The following is an 18447-nucleotide window of genomic DNA, read 5'->3' as shown; positions in this document are numbered from 1 at the left end:
ATAGACGAGTACGAAAGCGCGGACAATTGACAAAAGCCTGCATCGATGAAAGGCTGAGACTGGATGGGTAATGCCCGTTCGCTTATTTTACATGTCAAGTAGAAGACAGAGAGGAGTGAAAACATACGTAACGCCCTGCAGGGTTACTGAGTCACAAGGCACCAACTATTAGAAAAGTAATTTATTGAGTGAATTATTCTATGACAAGATAGGTGCCTAAGCTCAAAGCAAAGGCAGGCGAGTCAGAAGGCGACATCGATTATGGTCTGAAGTGAAGGAACTCGTTAGTACCAAAGGCAATAATTAAAATTTGAAGATAGATAAGAGTAATTACAAAGAAGTACAGCAAAATATTGGGGAGGAAGAATTAGAAAAATGAGCCCTCACTACAAAATCAGTCAACGCAAATGATGACGTGAGCCTTCGTTTATAAATGATAGTAGCGATAAGATTTCGACAAGGGCAATTCGGTATAACGAAGAATCAGCAGTCATCCCTCAGGCACCACCGCGAAGGAGCAATAGACCTTTTGATCAACTAGCAATTCGGAAAAATTAAAAAAAGTTAAATATCAACCTGGAAGGCGGGCGATCCGAAAAGATTCCCAAAGGATGCATCCGTAGTTTGTAGCCAAGAAAAATTAGATCAACAAAGGAGGATGACGAAAATACATAGAGAAAATCCGAATTGCGTCTCAGGGGAGGAATTAATTAAAAAAACTATACAATTACATCAACTCGGGAAACTGGAGGGAAACGATCCAAGAGAAGAGAGATCGTTGCTCTGGGGCCATACTTTCAAAACTGGCCAAGTGAACGTAAGTACTTACGCTCTATTTTCTTGTCTATGATTGGTGGATTTTGCTTGAAAGGCAGTCAATGATTGGCTGATGAACTTACGATCTCTTAACTTTTTTTTTTCTGGCTGCGCGTGCATCATTGACGGCCTTTCAAGCTAAATCCACCAATCATAGACAAAGAAATAGTGCGTAAGTACTTACGTTCACTTAGCGAGTTTTGAAAGTATAGCCCCTGATCACGTTCAGTAAGGACATCTACGGGGCTACGCAGTTCGTAAAATCAGCGTCGAACCTTATTACCGGCGTTTCAGTGACAGGCCGGCACGTGAAAAGAAACACCGTGCGACAGTTTTTATTCCAATTTAACACTAGATTAATGTATATCTGAAAAAATATAACTCAGTACTCACTGCAGTGAGTGACAGAGAGCGCATGTTCTCGTCGACGAAACGTGAAGTCACGGACGGACGGACAGACAGACAGACGGACGGACGGACGGACGGACCTGACGAGCACAATAGCGCCTTTTATCCATAAATGACAAAATGCGCTAAAAAGGCGAAGTGGTTTCTTTTCACGTTTTTTCGAACAGTATACGTAGGCAACCACTGATGACGTAACCCATCGTCAAGATAGAAGTTTGCTTTGGATCGGAGGCCGAAATAAGTGGCTAAAGCAATAAATGTACAAGTCGAGCAATACAGATGCTTATACAATAGAGATCCTTTACTGTAGGAATTCCCAGACATTTGTCCCAGAGTGAGCAACATTGTAAGCAGGCCAGGTTTGATGGGAGCAGAGGGCAGCGCCAGCCATGTCGGCCGAGGGATCAGACATACGAAGGAAGGCAATAACAGACTTAAGAAATGTTACATTCGGTACAAGTTTCGAAATGCAAGATCAGGGTAAGATCAGGAGACAAAAGAGCCCGAGATCTGAAACCAACGCAAATGAATGAACTAATAACTGCTCCATGCTCGATGTACCTTCGGCAAAACCAGTTAAATTAATGCTGTGAGGTTTCCAAGTTGCGAATGTGGCTGATCAGAGACTGATTTAGCAACGACAACTTGGCACGGAGACCGACAAGAATATTACTTCTATAGACACTGCACATGGACAAGAAAACGCCAAACGTGGACGGAGATCCGTACATATTTTGAGAGCAATACAAGACTCTTAAGTGGAAGTTCGGATTAGAGGTTGAGGTCACCAAAACAGGACGATTTTAAGAAGAACACCGCATTATTCAGTTCTTTTTCTTCAGTTTTCTCCGATGGTTCCTGCAGCCTGATCAATAAACTACACATATTACAGAGTACCAAGCTGAAGGAGCTTTCCAACAGCTTGCATGCACATAGCACCTTTGGCTAACTGTAAATACAAGAGTGGCACCACTCACCGTGCTCGTGGCTGAGGAGTGGCTGGGGCGAGTTACCGACGGAGGGCGTGTCCTGTACGACGACCTGCGCCAGAGGGTCGGCAGGCAGCGAGATCTCCTCCAGATTTGGTATGAGCGCCAGCAGGGAGGTTCTCACGTGACCGCGCATGTTCGCGAAGGCGATCTTCTGGCTGCGCGCGCTGAACTCCTTGCACAGATTCTTGATCGCCTGAGAACATCAAACGCAACTTGACTTATGACAGAAAAATTAGATCAGTACTCACTGCAGTGAGTGACAGAGAGAGCATTTTCTTGTCCGTCCGTCAAGTCACGGACAGACATACGGACATGACGAGCACAATAGCGCTTTTTTCCATAAATGAGAAAATGAGCTAAAAAGGAAAAAGTAAAAAAAAATGCGGAGACCGTTTAGCGTAAGTGAGGAAGGAAAAAAAATAGCGTCGAGAAGTTCATTGTTTGCTTGGCATTCGATTGTTCACCTTGAAGTGAAATAACAAACCGTTTGTAAAGAAAATCTTACTATAAATTGAAGCGTTAAACTCCTGTTCAATAGTGATGGCTGACAGTCGGGATCTCGTTAAGAATGACCTTGTTAAGAATACCACGCACCTCAGTAACGTCTGGGGTGCTTATTCTTAATGAGATCCGACAGTCGTTAAATTCATGAATTGTGCCGCCATAATAAGAAATTATTTTCTATCTTAATGTAATAGGAACTAGGAAGGTCAACTGTAGTTTTAGGTAGTTGAAATTAGGAAACAGTATGTTATTTTCGAGAGCTTGGAAGTTGATGGCATGGAAAGTTTTGGTGACGGCCTGGTCTTATTTGTGATAGCTTTACGCTAACACCATTGAATTCACGCATATGAAGGAGCCTTATTAATTAGTTAATGCATGTAATTTCACCTCTTGGTCTAACCTAAAAAAATTATTGCCTTTGGGAACGTTTTATTCAACTACAAAGCTTGCCGTAGTGAACCCGCTTCCAATTGATGAGTGAGTTAGCTTCCGATTCCATCTGTTACGATGTCAAAACTCGGTTCTCTATTTCGTCTCCTGGTTTCCTGTCAATGTGTCTACTAGCTCTCTTACTAACCTTCTCGAGGTTGAGCTGACCATAATTTATTAACGTAACCTTTATAAAAGCGTCACTAAAAGGCCTATGAGCCACTCCGACATACCGACTAAGGCAATATTTTAGAATGTGTGTAATTGCTCTACTCATCGTTGAATTGACTTAGATCATATTCTGCGCATATTGTTTATAATTCAGCTGTCCAGACAAAGCCTGCATGGTTCAATAGTCGTATCACTTATGGCTCTCAGGATAATTCTGTTATCCGCACGTCTTACCCCGGATGTACGTGCGGTCTACCCGGTGTATTGCGCCTGTCTTTTCGTCATTTTTAGCGCATTTTCTCATTTGTGGAAAAAAGGCGCTACTGTGCTCGTCACGTCCGTCTGTCTGTCTGTCCGTCCGTGACTCCACGTTTTCGTTGACGAGAAAATACGCTCTGTCACTCACTGCAGTGAGTACTCGAACACGATTATTCGTCAGCACCCGTTTTGTCAGTTAGGTTTAGAGGTACGCATTGCGATATTGCCGCTTTCATTTCTGTGCCGTTTATAATTGGAAATATAGAATTTAATTGATTACTTATAAAATTGATCAGCTCATTCAGCTCTGCAATTGAACTTCGCCTCAGATCTTTGGCGCATTCTAAGAACTCCCCGTGGTTTTACAATGAAATTATTTCGAAAAATTATATTTGCGTTATTTCCTTAGACCATCGATGGTTAGAAATACATAAATAGAGTACAAAAAGAAACAAAATAAGCTGATGGTGCAGTTCAGAACGGTCCGAGACGTTAAAAGCTGTCATGGCTAACTTCACTAGTTACATATTCAAAATTATCGAAATAAAATTATTTTATTACATCGCAAAAAATAACTTTCTATAAGCATGGAAGTAGTGAGCAAGCTTTAATTTACAATTCAGAAGTAAATATGTATGCAGCAGACTATCATATAAATACTTTAAATCAAAATAAATAAAGATTCCAGAATATATACCAATTTCCGCAATAAGTATTGACCAATTTAATGTAATCTTCAGAAAGCAGCATCCCCACGTCATAGAAGGAAAAAAGTTTCGTACACCTTCACAGCTGATTCTCAAGACCAGATCTACCTATTGCCTCAAAATAATCTTTCTTAGATCTATACCCTCAATATAATCCCCTATTTAGCGCATTTTCTCATTTATGGAAAAAATGCACTGTTGCGCTCGCCATGTCCGTACGTCTGTCCGTGACCTCAAGTTTTCGTCGACGAGAAAATGCGCTCTCTGTCACTCACTGCAGTGAGTACTGAGTTATATTTTTTTAGATCTATAGCGTCAAAATAACTCTGTATGGCGCGAGACAGTGATGTATATTGTATTATATATTGTATGGCGCGAGACATGAGCTGCCTCCCTCCGAGGTCTGCCATGGTAACATGAGTATTAACATCAGACCCAGCGTGGGCTGCACCACCACCAGACCTGAGCTACCTCCCTCCGAGGTCTGCCATGGTAACATGAGTATTTAGCAGATGCAGCGTATAGCAGGCAATGTGATTTTAGTATGGAACAACTGGATCGATTTGGCACGATTCTATTTCAAATATATCCCAACATGTCTATATCACAACATGATAAAATATATCACAATATGCCAACAAATATACCGCTATGGCGCTATCACAATACGTATGCCAACAAATATTATACACAAACACATATACCAACAACATGTCAAATTCAAATACCTATTTCACAACATGCCAACATCTTTGACATGCCTAGAAAACTAAACAGATGGCGAAACTCTCAAACAGAAGACGTGGAGGGAATAACAGATTAAGAAACAAATTCTCTGCGACTAAATAATGTGAGCAATGAGGCACAACTGTGAGATGTTCAGGCAAGACCAGAATATGCCAAGCACCTTGATGTTGTGTGAAATAAAAAACACGTCACGACGAAATAAACCCCAAAGCTGCTAGTGAATTGCGGACTAAACAACAATACTTGATCGTTCAGCTAAGAGTTGAACTTAGCCCAAACTCACACGTCTTATTTGTTCGTAGAAGGAGGAGAGAAGGTAAGACTAAGGTCCACCTTAATACAGAAAACCGTTTAAAATATTCAGCCCATGAGTCCAGGATTCAATATTCATTCATTATTGTTCAGTCTTAACCATTTCTGACTTTGTGTTCGTTTTGTTGATGTGTTGCGCGACAAAATTGCATCAAATTGCTGATTTCTGAAAACTGGTACACGGTACATATTTTAAGGTATATACCGCAGGCGTCACTCTCCGCTGAGATTATTCGATTTGTGCTGTGATATTCATGATAGACAGTAATACATGCATGAAATTATGTCAACATAGCTTATTAGGTACGGCAAGGACCATTAGAATTAGTTGGCCCACAGCTCTTCAAAAAACAAGTGATGTATGGTGTAGGTAGAGTGGAAAAATCAGCAATGGTTAACATGCGTAGCGATGCAGCCCCTTGAAGAAAGGCGCAAGGATAAATATATAAAAAAGTGCCTGACTTGTGATGCGTACCCGCGCTGTACGAAGTTCAGCATTGATATAAGAAGCTGAGCATGTTTGTTCTCACCTCCCTTAAAGACACGACGACATCGGGCGTCGCCTGCAGGTACAGCAGCACGCAGATGTTCACTAGAGCGCCCACCAAGATGCCCCACTCCAGCGCCCAGAACACGCACAGCAGGAACGTCGTCCACAAGGGAACCTGTTATAAAGAGATAAGAGCTATAAGCGATAAAAGCTATATAAAATTATGAAGCGATATGAGCTATAATCCTTCATAACGATGTCCTGCAACAAGCCTCATGATATGAAGACATCAACACGAGCATATAAGTCTTCATAGCGGTGTCCTGCCACAAGCCTCATGATATGAAGGCATGGCATGGATTCCAGCAATAACTGAGATGTAAATAAGTTCACATACGTTGCACGCAACATGCGGTCTTGTCGGAGAAACGGTTGATAACTTAGTCACGATAACGCGCTTAAGTAAACAACTATTCATCTCGAAGAAACATTAAACGACCACATAAATACAGGCAATGAGGCGCGAATGCGCTTGACCTGATGCCCTCATGTGGCTGAAGCTCTGCACTTCAGTCTGGATTTTTTTAGCTCCAATTCAGTGCTCAGGAGAAATTCTAACAAGCTAGGTATCATGCGTGTGGTAATTTTCCATATGATTACTTGCATAATAGTGGAAGTATATGATATAAATGTCAATGATCAAGCCCTACAACGAGCTCAATAAACCTTCGATATAACAAAATGGGACTCGAGGCCATACTTAAATTGTAGATAGAAATACTAAATTTTACGCAGCTCTTGTACTGAAAATTCAACGCCTATTTGCCTGAAGCTCTCTGATAGTGAATGCCAAAAGATTTCTAACGATATTAATGCAATAATTGAGGTTCATGACTTCCTTTATTGGATTAAAAAATGGAGAAAACTGAATTATTGTTATTATTAGCTGAGAACTGCACAACTCCATAAGAGTACGGTACCTGGTCGAGCTTGTACGTCCTCCAGATGGGCAAGACGTCATGGTATTCTATCATGAATATCACAGCACAAATGATCACAGCCGAGAGTGACGCCTTCGGTATGTACCTGCAAAAATGAACCCGTTTTCAGAAATTATTTACAGCGAGGTCGGTCACATGGCAGTAACGATAGTAACATTTATGCAGAAAAGGGCGCAATGATGTACATAAGTTTACATACAGTTTGAATTTGTAAACCAACAATAAAACTTGGATCAAATTAAGCCAACAGCGCTTTAAAATACGGTGGAGGACGATTAGAAATATTTGGCCCTTGAAGGTAGGCTGGAGGAAGGCTCTCACTTGAAGGCAGGAGGAAGGCACCAAAGGCACTTGAAGGCACTAGAAGGCACTTGAAGGCACTTAAAGGCACTAGAAGGCACTTGAAGGCACTAGAAGGCACTTGAAGGCACTAGAAGGCAGAAGGCACTCACTTGAAGGCAGGAGTGAGGAAGAGCAGGGCCAGGATCACCAACAGTCCCGTGGTAAGGCCCCCGGCTTGGGTCTTGACGCCGCTGGTGGCGTTGACGGCGGTGCGGGAGAAGGAGCCTGTCGTCGGGATGCTCTGGAAGAACGAGCCCGTGACGTTGCACAGACCCAGCGCCAGCATCTCCTGCAGCAGACATGGGGTGGTCAGGACGTGATGTATCATTGGTGATAAGTTATTCGTTAATCAACACCTGCCATATCATTAGTGATGACAGTTATAAGTTAATGCTGTTGTTGTTAGTTGCGACCATCACGCTCGCCGGGGGGGAGGTTCTGGTGGCGGGCGGGGGCCGGAACCGGAAGAGGAGGGAGGTGGGCGAAGGCAGGGAGGGTGGCCAGGAAAGCCGCTACCTCCACGGGGCTGTCCCACAGTGAGGAGACGCTGAGAGACGTGGGGAAGGCGGGGCAGACGAAGAGGTGCTGAACAGATAGGAGGGGGTCCCCGCATTCCGGGCAGGCGGAGCTAGGGGAGCGTCCGATCCTGGCGGAATAGGACGCCAGGGAGCTGCAGTATCCCGAGCGGAGCTGGGATAGCGCTGAGCGGTAGGGGCGAGGGAGTGAGGTCTCCACTGAAGCAATCGGCGGTGGCGGGGCAGCAAGGACGGCGTTTATGGCGTCAGTCGCCGCCACGCGGGAGGTAATCTCCCTGCGGAGAGACCGCTTAGCTTCTCCGTATGTCCCGGCAGGCAGGATACCATTTGTCAAGAGTGGTGTGACAAGATGGCCGAACTTCGACTGCATCGAGGCTTTCATAGAGCGGTCACCCAGAGGGGCAGAAACCATGCGAAAGGAAGCATGGGAGGGCTGGAGGGCGCTGTCCCCGATCTCTGCCGCGTCTACGTCGTGGGGGTACCCTGGCCTACGCGTCGGCCGGTTACCCGGCATTCACGTGGGCCAGGCCAAACGGCAGAAGCCCCCCCCGCCCGGATCGCTACCGGACGGAGGCTCCTTCACCTTATAAGTTAATCGACACACGCTGTATCATTAGTGATAAGTTGTTAGTTAATCAACAAATGCTACGGTATAACATTAGTGATAACAGTTAGTCATTGCCGCGTCATAAAATTACGTATAGTGACACTTTACAGCGTAGATGAAGAAAAGGATCTAGTATGAATTTTTTGGAATGAGCAGCAACGGACAAGTGCACATTTGGACGCCGAATCTCGGCAGGCGCCCAGCGAAGCAAGAGGCAGCCCCAGAGCGCTAAATTTCCACACTGCTCTAGTTGTGTTTCGTCACGCTTCTCACTTTTACGTGTAGTGATATGATTTCATATTAAGAGAGTTGGCGGCAAAAAATCCATTCAAATACAATCGCAATTTATAATTTCAGCATATTTATGTATGGGTAATCGTCAGGCTTCTCACTTTTGCGTGAAGTGATATGATCTCATATTGACAGAGTTGGCGGTAAAAGAATCCATTCATATATAATCACAATTCACAATTTTAACATATTTATATATGGGTAATCGTCAGGCTTCTCCCTTTTGTGTGAAGTGATATGATCTCATATTGAGAAATTTGGCGGTAAAATAATCCAAATACAATCACAATTCACAATTTTAAGATATTTATGTATGGGTAACCTGCGTGGCATCGATGGCTTTGCCGCCAGCAAAAGCGCTGGCGATGGCGATGTTCTCAATGACAGCGATGAGAGGCAGGATGAAGAGGCCGATGCTCACGCGACTCGCAATCTCAGTGAAGTCGAGATCTTCAGTGCCGTTGTTACACGTCACTGAGAAACTGGGCACTGACACTTTAGGGAAGCCTGCAGTGATGTCACCCGTTATCTTGAATGGTTCGCTCTCACGCAGACCGTAGGCTATTCCTGTGCTGATGATCACGATGATAGCATTCCGGCCAACAGACACGAAGAAAATTGCTTTTTTCAGGATGCGTTGTTTGGTGGAATCTCCTTCGCGTGGTTTGGCAGCATTCAGCTCCCTCATGGACTGCGTAGTGAACAGGTGCAGAGAATATAATAAACACTGGCACTAATAAAATTCTCACTAAAATACATGATGTTTTTCAAAAATCCACGATATTCTCTGATACAAATAGTAAAATTTATTAGCTAATCTTTGCAATATCTAATCAAAAGGCTTACAATTTGCATTTCTAAGACATTTTCTATGCAGGCATTCAACACAAAATGACCCATATCTGCTCTAAGTGCGCTATTATGTGTTGAAAATGTATGTATAATTTTAAACGTAAGCTCTTCCGTAGGATCACATTACGTCAGCCCTGACAGCGTAACTATGCAGCAGGTCTACCTTGAGTAGCAGCAGAGCGATGCAGCAGACGATGCCCAGCACAGCGTCCTGGTAGCGCGTCTCGCTGATGTGCTGGAATATTGCCTTCCATGTCTGGATGAAGCCCTCAGCCTCAAATGACAGCCCCAGCAGCCCTGATATATGGTATATGGTATAGGTATCATATATGTATAAGGTATATGATATAGGTATGATATGGTATATGCTATATGATATAGGTATATGTTATATGGTATATGATTTATGGTATATGGTATATGATATATGGTATATGATATACTATGACATATGGTATACCTTTGATCTGAGACGTGGCGATGGTGACGGCCGCGGCAGACGTGAACGCGCTGATCACAGTGCGCCCGATGAACGTCACCAGGAAGCCTGCAACATAATTACTTAATGAGCTTTTTGAAAGGGGTATGCAGGAGTATTCACATTAGTCAATGTGCTAAAATTATCAATAAAGATGGGAAAGCACTAATAAAAAAAATTGTTTGTTCTTTGATGGAATTTCAGTATCAACCCTTTAATTCAGAACAGATGTTGTTCATTGATTTACTTAGTTCAGATTTTGAAGGGGTTTGAAATTGAAGACAAATTCGCTTGGGTAGTAATATCCTTGAAATTATAACTTCATCATTATACAATCTTAAAAATTTTTCAAAATCTTTCATCTATAGGAATATACTGAAAATTTGTTAGAATTATTTACAAAAACCATCAGCTCCCTCGAGGGAAATCACTTTAAAAATTTTCAGTAGGAATTTCTGGACTGTATATGAAAAATTGAGATTTTCAATGAGCAGCATTAGAGCTGACCTATCCTCAGGACCGTGGCGAGCAGGATGACGATGCCAGTAATAAAGGTGAGCATCACAGCCACTTGTGTAGGCCCGACCGTCTCGCCCTCACCGCAGTCCAATGCTTTTAAATACTCGTGCGTCATGATGGACATGATGGCTGTAGGTCCTATCGTGACGTCCTTGCAGCTCCCGAATAACATGTACACGAAACATCCGATGAAGGAGGAGTAGAGGCCATACTGCAATGAAATCATACGAGTATTAGAAAATGATGAACATTAATGGACATGGACTGAATATATCTCAAAAATATAACGCAGTCCTCAATGCAGTGAGTGACAGAAAGCGCATTTTCTCGTCGGCGAAAACGTGAAGTCACGGACGGACAGATGGACGGACAGACACAAAGAACACTCACCCTAGAGTGTAGACACAAAGAACACTCACCGTGCAAAAGAAACACTCACCGTAGGTTCCACTACACAAACATAACATCAAAGACCTGCAGAAGATGCACTCACCGTAGGTTCCACTACACAAACATAACATCAAAGACCTGCAGAAGAGGCACTCACCGTAGGTTCCATTACACAAACATAACATCAAAGACCTGCAGAAGATGCACTCACCGTAGGTTCCATTACACAAACATAACATCAAAGACTTGCACCATATCGAACCCGGTGGAAGTCTAGTAGCTATTTCAAACTTTCGTCAATCATGAAAAGATCCGGTCAAATGAAACGATATTAGATCTTCTGTGAACAAGGCACGAAAAGGAAAAGAATCGGCGACAGGCCACATTGGCCTACACTGCATGAAGCGCCGAGATCACTATGTTATATTATGTTTGTTATAACATCAAAGACCTGCAGTAGATGCACTCACCGTAGGTTCCACTCCAGAAACAACAGCATAAGCAATGCCTTGAGGTATGACAGTGAGACCGACAGTGAATCCAGCAAGGACGTCTCCTTGCAGACATTCCACGTTGTATTTGGGGGCCCACTGTAGGATGGGAACTCGCTTCTTCACAAATGGCTTGCACGACTTTCCTAGTCTCTGCTGCACATGAGAGAAACAGATCCATGATATAGGTAATCTTAATGAGCAAATTGGTAAAATCAATCAATCATGACAGAAAATTGTCAATCAATCGTGATTGAGATTTAAAAAGATCTCAAAATCTTAATCAATCATGATGGATAATGTTTTAATTTGGCAAATGACCATCAAATCTGGGCAACCTTGGAAAACATGCTAATCAAAATAACAATGGGATGCTAACTAGGCAGAACAATAATTTTGCTTCCCTTGACATCAACTAACTTATAAATATGCAAACCATTTCATTCTTTTTAAATACGGTACTCAAATATAATATAACCTTAGACAGATGAGTAAATCATCTGGGATAGAAACCTTCTGAAGCTTGCCCTGCAAAGTATAACTAAATATAACAACACATTGTAATAGCTATTGGAAACACTGCACCTATACTGCAGCACCTATATTGGAAGCACTGCATACCTATATTGGACCTATATTGGAAACACTGCACCAATAAAAATTAGGGATTTCTTATTGAGTACTTTAGAAATTTATATGTGTTCAAAAAATATGTTTTTTTCATGAGATATCAAGAGTTGTAATCATGGTACTAATAGCGCACCTTCACAAAAAAATTTTTCCAGGTAAATACTGTAGTTGACAAAATTCACTCTTTTGTCTCAGGATTACAAGTCACAAATTTGATGGCAACCAAAAGCACACCCCTCCCTAGTTATTAAAGTTTTTCCTGAAAACTGACTATGCATGAAATAAAAACCTTAGATTATTAAATTTTGCAAACAAATGATCAAAATTTGCAAGACTAAATGAACATCAATAGTACAACAAAAGCTAGTTAGTGCTGCACAAATATTTAATTATTTGACTCAACATGTATTGGTGTAGAATTCTAGGAGAAGACACAAGTACTCAGAGATTTAAATCTAAGAATTGCAGGATAATTTCTCCCTCCTGATACAAAGTTTAAAATAAATCTTATCTTCATGATATACATACAACTTCATTTTTTCATAAAAAAATATTTATAGTCTTCATATATACCTATACTTTTTCGGATATCTTCAAATAATCAATCAACAGGATATATCTGCTAAAGAAAAAGAACATAGGGTTACATAACCTGAGCATTATTAAATATTGGTTAACAAGGACTTGATCTTAAATTATAAATGTAATACAGGGAGAAAGAAGCAAATTGAAGGAAAACATTCACCAAGCCACCTCAACCCTGTAGCAACAAGCTCGCTCACCTTGCCAAGGCAAAATACTACATTGCATCCATACCAATTGTTGAAATTTGTTCATTGAAAAAACCTGACAGGTGACAAAAACCTCCAACTTGGCAAAGACGAGACTGAAATTAAGGCGTTGAGAACCGCAAGCCTTCAGGCAGGCTTGGCTTGTGCCCTATGGGATTCTATCACTACATCAATGCATTATAATTCTGCTTGTAAATGAAATGAAAAATATCAAATAAACTTTTATCATTTGATATCATTTGATTTTCATCATAAAATATCAATGTGAATTTTTTCATGCTTATTTAGCTATTCATTTGCAATTTCTTTTACAGAAACAGAAAATATGTAAATTTTGCATAACATCAGTTATGATAGAGGAAAATGTTGTACATTGAAATTAATTATATATTGACATAAATTCTCTATTTAGTGGTTTTAGACATATCTGAATCAATCTCAATTTTGTAGAGACATGTTAAAATTAATGTATTTTTTACTGTTGAATCAGAGATTAACCATTTTCTTTTAATGCAGGCTCTGACCATGTGTTGCACCTTTCATGCGATACCTTCCTTCTTGGTCATAAATTTACTGGCGTGAAGAGGGACTGCTCTTGGGCTGTCCCTTTACCCTTGGGGGTAAAGGGACAGCCTCCTTACCCTCCCGGCTGCTTGGTGTTAAAGGGCTAACATGACACAGCCATCCATTGTTTTTTACTAGGCAAGATCCCAAGTGACAACATTCGTTTCTCTTGTAAGAAATAATAAAACTTATGCCTTTCATCAAGACAAATCAATAAAGGACTCCAGTTGAAAAGATGGAGGTCAGATTTATTACATTCATTACTTATAATATAAATAACAAGATTTTCACCTCATAAGTGTGAGGTCTAGTAATAGTAATTGAAAAATCCTTCATTTTAGAAGCCTTTTAACATGTCAATGGTATGTTGATTATTGCTATGTATTACAATCAATATTTATGTCTTGCTTCAATGCTGTATCAATGTTGTTTGCTCCAAAGAAAACAGCAAAATCTCCAGAAGGTTTTAAAAGCATTGGCTTTGAGCAAGAATGTTGTCAACAATAGAACTCCAACAGTGAATTTAAATAGTGGTGAAGACGAATTGATGGTACTGTGGTAGCACACAAAACTGGATGCTTGCATTCACAAATCCAAAAAAAAAAACATCCTCAAAAATTTCTTAACAAAGCGATGAAGAATTGGAAGCTTATTTGGTTCATTAGAAGGCCAACCATGGAGTGGAAGTGCACGAAAGTTGAAATGGAAACTTTTGGTCAAACTTTCAGTTATGAAAGAAATGCTTTCATAACAGTGTTAGAAGAAGCTATAAGGAACTTTATTAAAACTTTCTTACTGCCCTTTTATACTTTTCTGCTTCTATCCAAAGATTAAATTCAGACAAAATTTACCATAAAGTGAATGTTACTTTGTGCCCTGGATACCATAAGATGTACATATTATTGTTTTGGCTCAAGCAAATAAAAGTGCAGCTCCAAAGTTTCTACTCAAACATGTTACCTTGCACTGTCAATGATATGCAGCTGTTGAATACTCATTACACTAGTCATTAAGCATTATTCCAAGTAGCCGCAACAAAATGGAGACAGAGCCTTACAACCTTTCCATCACACACCTCCTTCAACAACCCACACTGTAGAGCCACAACCTCAACTTTCTCTCTGCATCCATCATGTTGCCATACGTCTAACACCTCCTGTGGGGCTGGCATTACAACAAACTAAAAATATTACTGCAGATGGTGTCACTATCCCTGTTGTTATAAGTAAGCTATTGGTCTCAGTACAGTCCGAATTACATTCTCTGTTGTCTGATATACCTACATTAATTATCAGTGAAGGCTAGAATTTTAATGTGTTTCTGCAACCTTCTTTTTATGTGCCTACAATATGTATTGATGTGATAAAAATAATTGATATTATAGCAATGATGTCTTTTGTGGAAAAATTTATACTGTAACAATTAAATATCATCAACATGATTTGGGAATTGAATAAAGAATATGAAGCATTTATATAATAGAGATGTGAATAAAACTTTTAAAAAACAGTGTGTTTTGCCTGAAGACTCGGCTCATATTTAAGGGATAACCACACATCGAAGGTGGGAGAGAGGGGGAGGGATGTGGAAGTTCAGCTTAGCTGCCTAGCACTTTTTCTCAATAGCATATTGGTCTAAGTTTATGCACACCCGAAGTGTGTTCCATTAATATAATTCACAATTTGATTAATATGACAATTACTTATTACAATTTGATAAATTTGATATAACAATGCTTAAATTGGTTTATGCATGAATAATTCAAACATAATCATGTCCTTGAAATTGATAAATGAGATAGATAAAATGGAAAAAAAAAATGTCAACATTTAGAGCACCACAATATTTTATGTTGATTTCTTCGAGGTCATGCTGTGAATAGCAGAGTTTTTGGTAGGAGTTTTAGTCAATCAAGACAAGTGAGCTGGTGCAAGGGTGTAGTGTGGTGCAGCTGGACAGTCCTGTGCTCGCACGACATTCATGTGGTGCAGTGCCTGCAAGACGTTAGACCCAGAGCCCTCACGAGTCATGCCAGCAACCTCTGGAGGATGACTGTGGACTTTGATCAGGTCTCAGCATCAGCCTTAAGGCTTCATTAACCATATTTGTCCATTTGGACAAATGAGCTTCAAATGTTCACAAAAATCACCATTATGAAGGGCAAAAAATATGTACAGCAAATGTTCACTAGCGCTTCAGCTATTTAGCAATCTCTCACCAATGAAAGTTTCATAAATAAAAATTCATTCATCACCCACATGGGTCATAAGGTTGCAAATTTTCCAGCTTGCTAAAGCTGGCATGGAAGAAGCAGCGTTAGCATTTCAAAGAGACCAAGTGACAAGGAGGGACAGGTGAAGAGTAACAGAAACGAAGACACTCGAACAAGAGGTCGCTTACACGGGACGTCGGCTGCCCGTACGAGAGAGACAGAGAAGGGAAATGCAAGGAATCCTACCTACATAATAACTTAACATAAGGAATCCTACCTACATAATAATTTAACCCTACAACTGACACCCACAGCCAGACACTGCGAGCTCAGTGATGGGGCGATCAGGAACCATCCCCTAGAAGCACAAAATCCTATAGGATGCAAAGACATGTGTCTGAAGTCCTAAAGAGTTAAATGCTAGGGTTTTTTATAGATCATTACCTGCCATGAGCGGTTGTTGCCAGTCTCAACTCCCACTCCAAGATCTGCAAACAAGCGGAAGCAATTATTTATGTGAATCAATAAATATTTAACAGAAGCATACAAAATATCTGTCCTGAGGGACATGCATGAAGGTAATTGAACATGCTTTCCCAACAAATTTAACAGATTTATTTACAGATAACGTATTTGGTGTACATAAATTTTTTCAAACAGAAAATTTAGTGCAATAAATTTTACCCAATAGATGGCACCATTACACATAAACATATTTGAATGAAAATGAAAACACAGATGAACATATGAAAATTTGATCACTTCAACTTCTAAAATTCAGAGCTTAAAAGTGGGACATCTTGAGAAAAAATATCAAATTTCTCTGAAAATTTACCTGCAACTTTCATTCAAAAGCTAACAAAAAAATATTTATCATGAATACTTTCAGAATTGACTTTACAACATAAAATTTAAGTAAAATTTTACTGACTTAAGAAAAATATTAGCAATGATTACTCTATTTTTTCATCAAGATTTAGTTTTGCACCAGAGGAAGTTTACTAATCATATTACAGAATTTTCCAGTATTTCTGAAACTTATGCAATGTATTGAAGTTTATCTTTCATTATGAGTGGTAACTTGACATAGTAATACAAGATCTCTGGAAATGTCTTTAGAGGTTCATCACATCTTACAAACATCTAGATTAGCTACATAGTATACGAGGAACACTTATATGAAGCTTATATATATTCTGTGAACACAAAATATAGATGTTGATGATCACAAACAGACACAAACAAGTGAAATAATAACGATTTTTTTTAACGAAATCCAATAGCCTTAGAATCATGATCTTACAATTACTAGCAGGTAAAGCCAGCAATATTACATATATATTCAAGTAATACTAGTGGGGTTGTGTGTGGCAAAAGGTAGATAACCAATGGTAGATATGGGTTAACTTACAATGAAAGAATTACTAGGTACAACAAGGTTTACCCTACTGCCTGCAGGGATTGAAATTTGAACAAAATCAAATTCCATAATTCATTACAAGAATGTATGAACCATTTTATGATGTATTTCCTGTAATGATTTAGCCTCCCCTGAACTGACAATACCTTCAGAATTCTGCATATTGAAGGAGTAAATCACAGTTGAATAATTTATTGAGTATGGTCACTATGCTAATAAAAATTAATGTAATTTACATAAATTTAAGGATACAAGTGTAAAGGTAACTCTGCATCAGGGTCATGCTATCAGGGCCCCAGAAATAGACCCCCCCGTATCAGGGTAACTATACAACTTCAATTTACTGCCATTTGACCAAAATAATTCAATTAATATACAGTAATAGATATTGCTATTTCCATTTAATTTCCATTTAAACAAATTAAATAAAGAGCATCAATTTCAAATTCCAGGTAAAAACTTTCATTTAAATGATCACACTTTGATTCTTGGGCAAGGTAGGAGATGATGTTATTAATAGAACCATTGTCAGACAATTGTTGATAGGCAGAGGCATGATAACATAACAGCAAACACAAAGTAGAGGTTGTTATGGGTCTATTTAGAAGGAGATTTCAAGTAACCATACATAGTAACTTGCTTGCTAAAAAGTTAACCTGCCACCTGGCATGGTTACTTAATTAGGTGTGGCAAGTAAGCTGAAGATCAAGCAGAAGTTGATCAGGAATGAAATTCAAAGCTTCAAAACAAAAAAGTAACAGCATAGATAGTATCACACCCCAAGACCCCTTGCAACTTATATAATAGAATTTGCCCCTCAGATATAAAAAGATAAAATGTATCCATGTAAAATTTGCCCCTCAGATATAAAAAGATAAGATGGTATCCATGTAAACAGGTTTGGAAAAAAGTTCATGAAATGTGAACAGGAAAGTAAGTTGACCTGGTATTTCATGGAAGGGGGTGGATGATGATCTGTTCAGCGCATCTCTGGATTCATCTTCTGAGCCATAGAATTCTTGATAGGAAGACATTTGTGGAAACAAATTTTATCCTTCATCCCAAACAGTCAATAAATTTAAATACAAACACACAGAGCAGCCAATGCCAACCAACTTCACCACTGGGCACATCCCCTCCATCAGAATTTTGCTCAAAATATCAATAGTAATATTAATCTATGTACATATTTATTGGTAAATTAGCCTTCAAATATTAGTGAAGACTGAAAAGTAACAGTGCAACTGGCAAAAAAAAAAGCAAACACATCAATACATATTTCTCAACATTTATTTTAGCAGGTCTCTGACTCTGAGGATTTGCATGTTTGAAGCCCAGCACCACCAATTCATAGGAGCTGTCAGGCCACATACATGATACTTATCATGTAGAGCCAGGCGCCACCAATACATAGGAGCTGTCAGGCCACATACATGATACTCATCATGTAGAGCCAGGCGCCACCAATACATAGGAGCTGTCAGGCCAC

The 18447-nt window shown here is 40.0% G+C and overlaps 1 protein-coding gene across 1 annotated transcript in view; it reads right to left on the bottom strand.

Moving 5' to 3' along the window:
• The window catches only part of LOC108666207 (sodium-independent sulfate anion transporter), a 31383-nt gene extending 13247 nt beyond the window's left edge, over positions 1-18136 (bottom strand). Inside the window, exons 1-13 of the mRNA XM_047882748.1 lie at positions 17902-18136; positions 15983-16026; positions 11321-11497; positions 10449-10671; positions 9924-10010; positions 9627-9760; positions 8934-9302; positions 7288-7466; positions 6815-6920; positions 5875-6009; positions 4667-4688; positions 2766-2821; positions 2202-2409 (exon numbers count right to left, since the gene is read on the bottom strand). Coding sequence (XP_047738704.1) covers positions 2202-2409; positions 2766-2821; positions 4667-4688; positions 5875-6009; positions 6815-6920; positions 7288-7466; positions 8934-9302; positions 9627-9760; positions 9924-10010; positions 10449-10671; positions 11321-11497; positions 15983-16026; positions 17902-17992 — 1831 coding nt within the window. The 5' untranslated portion in view covers positions 17993-18136. The remainder of the gene's footprint in view (positions 1-2201; positions 2410-2765; positions 2822-4666; positions 4689-5874; positions 6010-6814; positions 6921-7287; positions 7467-8933; positions 9303-9626; positions 9761-9923; positions 10011-10448; positions 10672-11320; positions 11498-15982; positions 16027-17901) is intronic.
• Positions 18137-18447: the final 311 nt, after the last annotated feature.

Source organism: Hyalella azteca, unplaced genomic scaffold (assembly GCF_000764305.2).
Source record: "Hyalella azteca isolate HAZT.00-mixed unplaced genomic scaffold, Hazt_2.0.2 contig11229, whole genome shotgun sequence".
Taxonomy (NCBI): Eukaryota; Metazoa; Arthropoda; class Malacostraca; order Amphipoda; family Hyalellidae; genus Hyalella; species Hyalella azteca.
The sequence above is the reverse complement of the archived record's forward strand: the minus strand, read 5'-3'. Positions and strand labels throughout refer to the sequence as shown.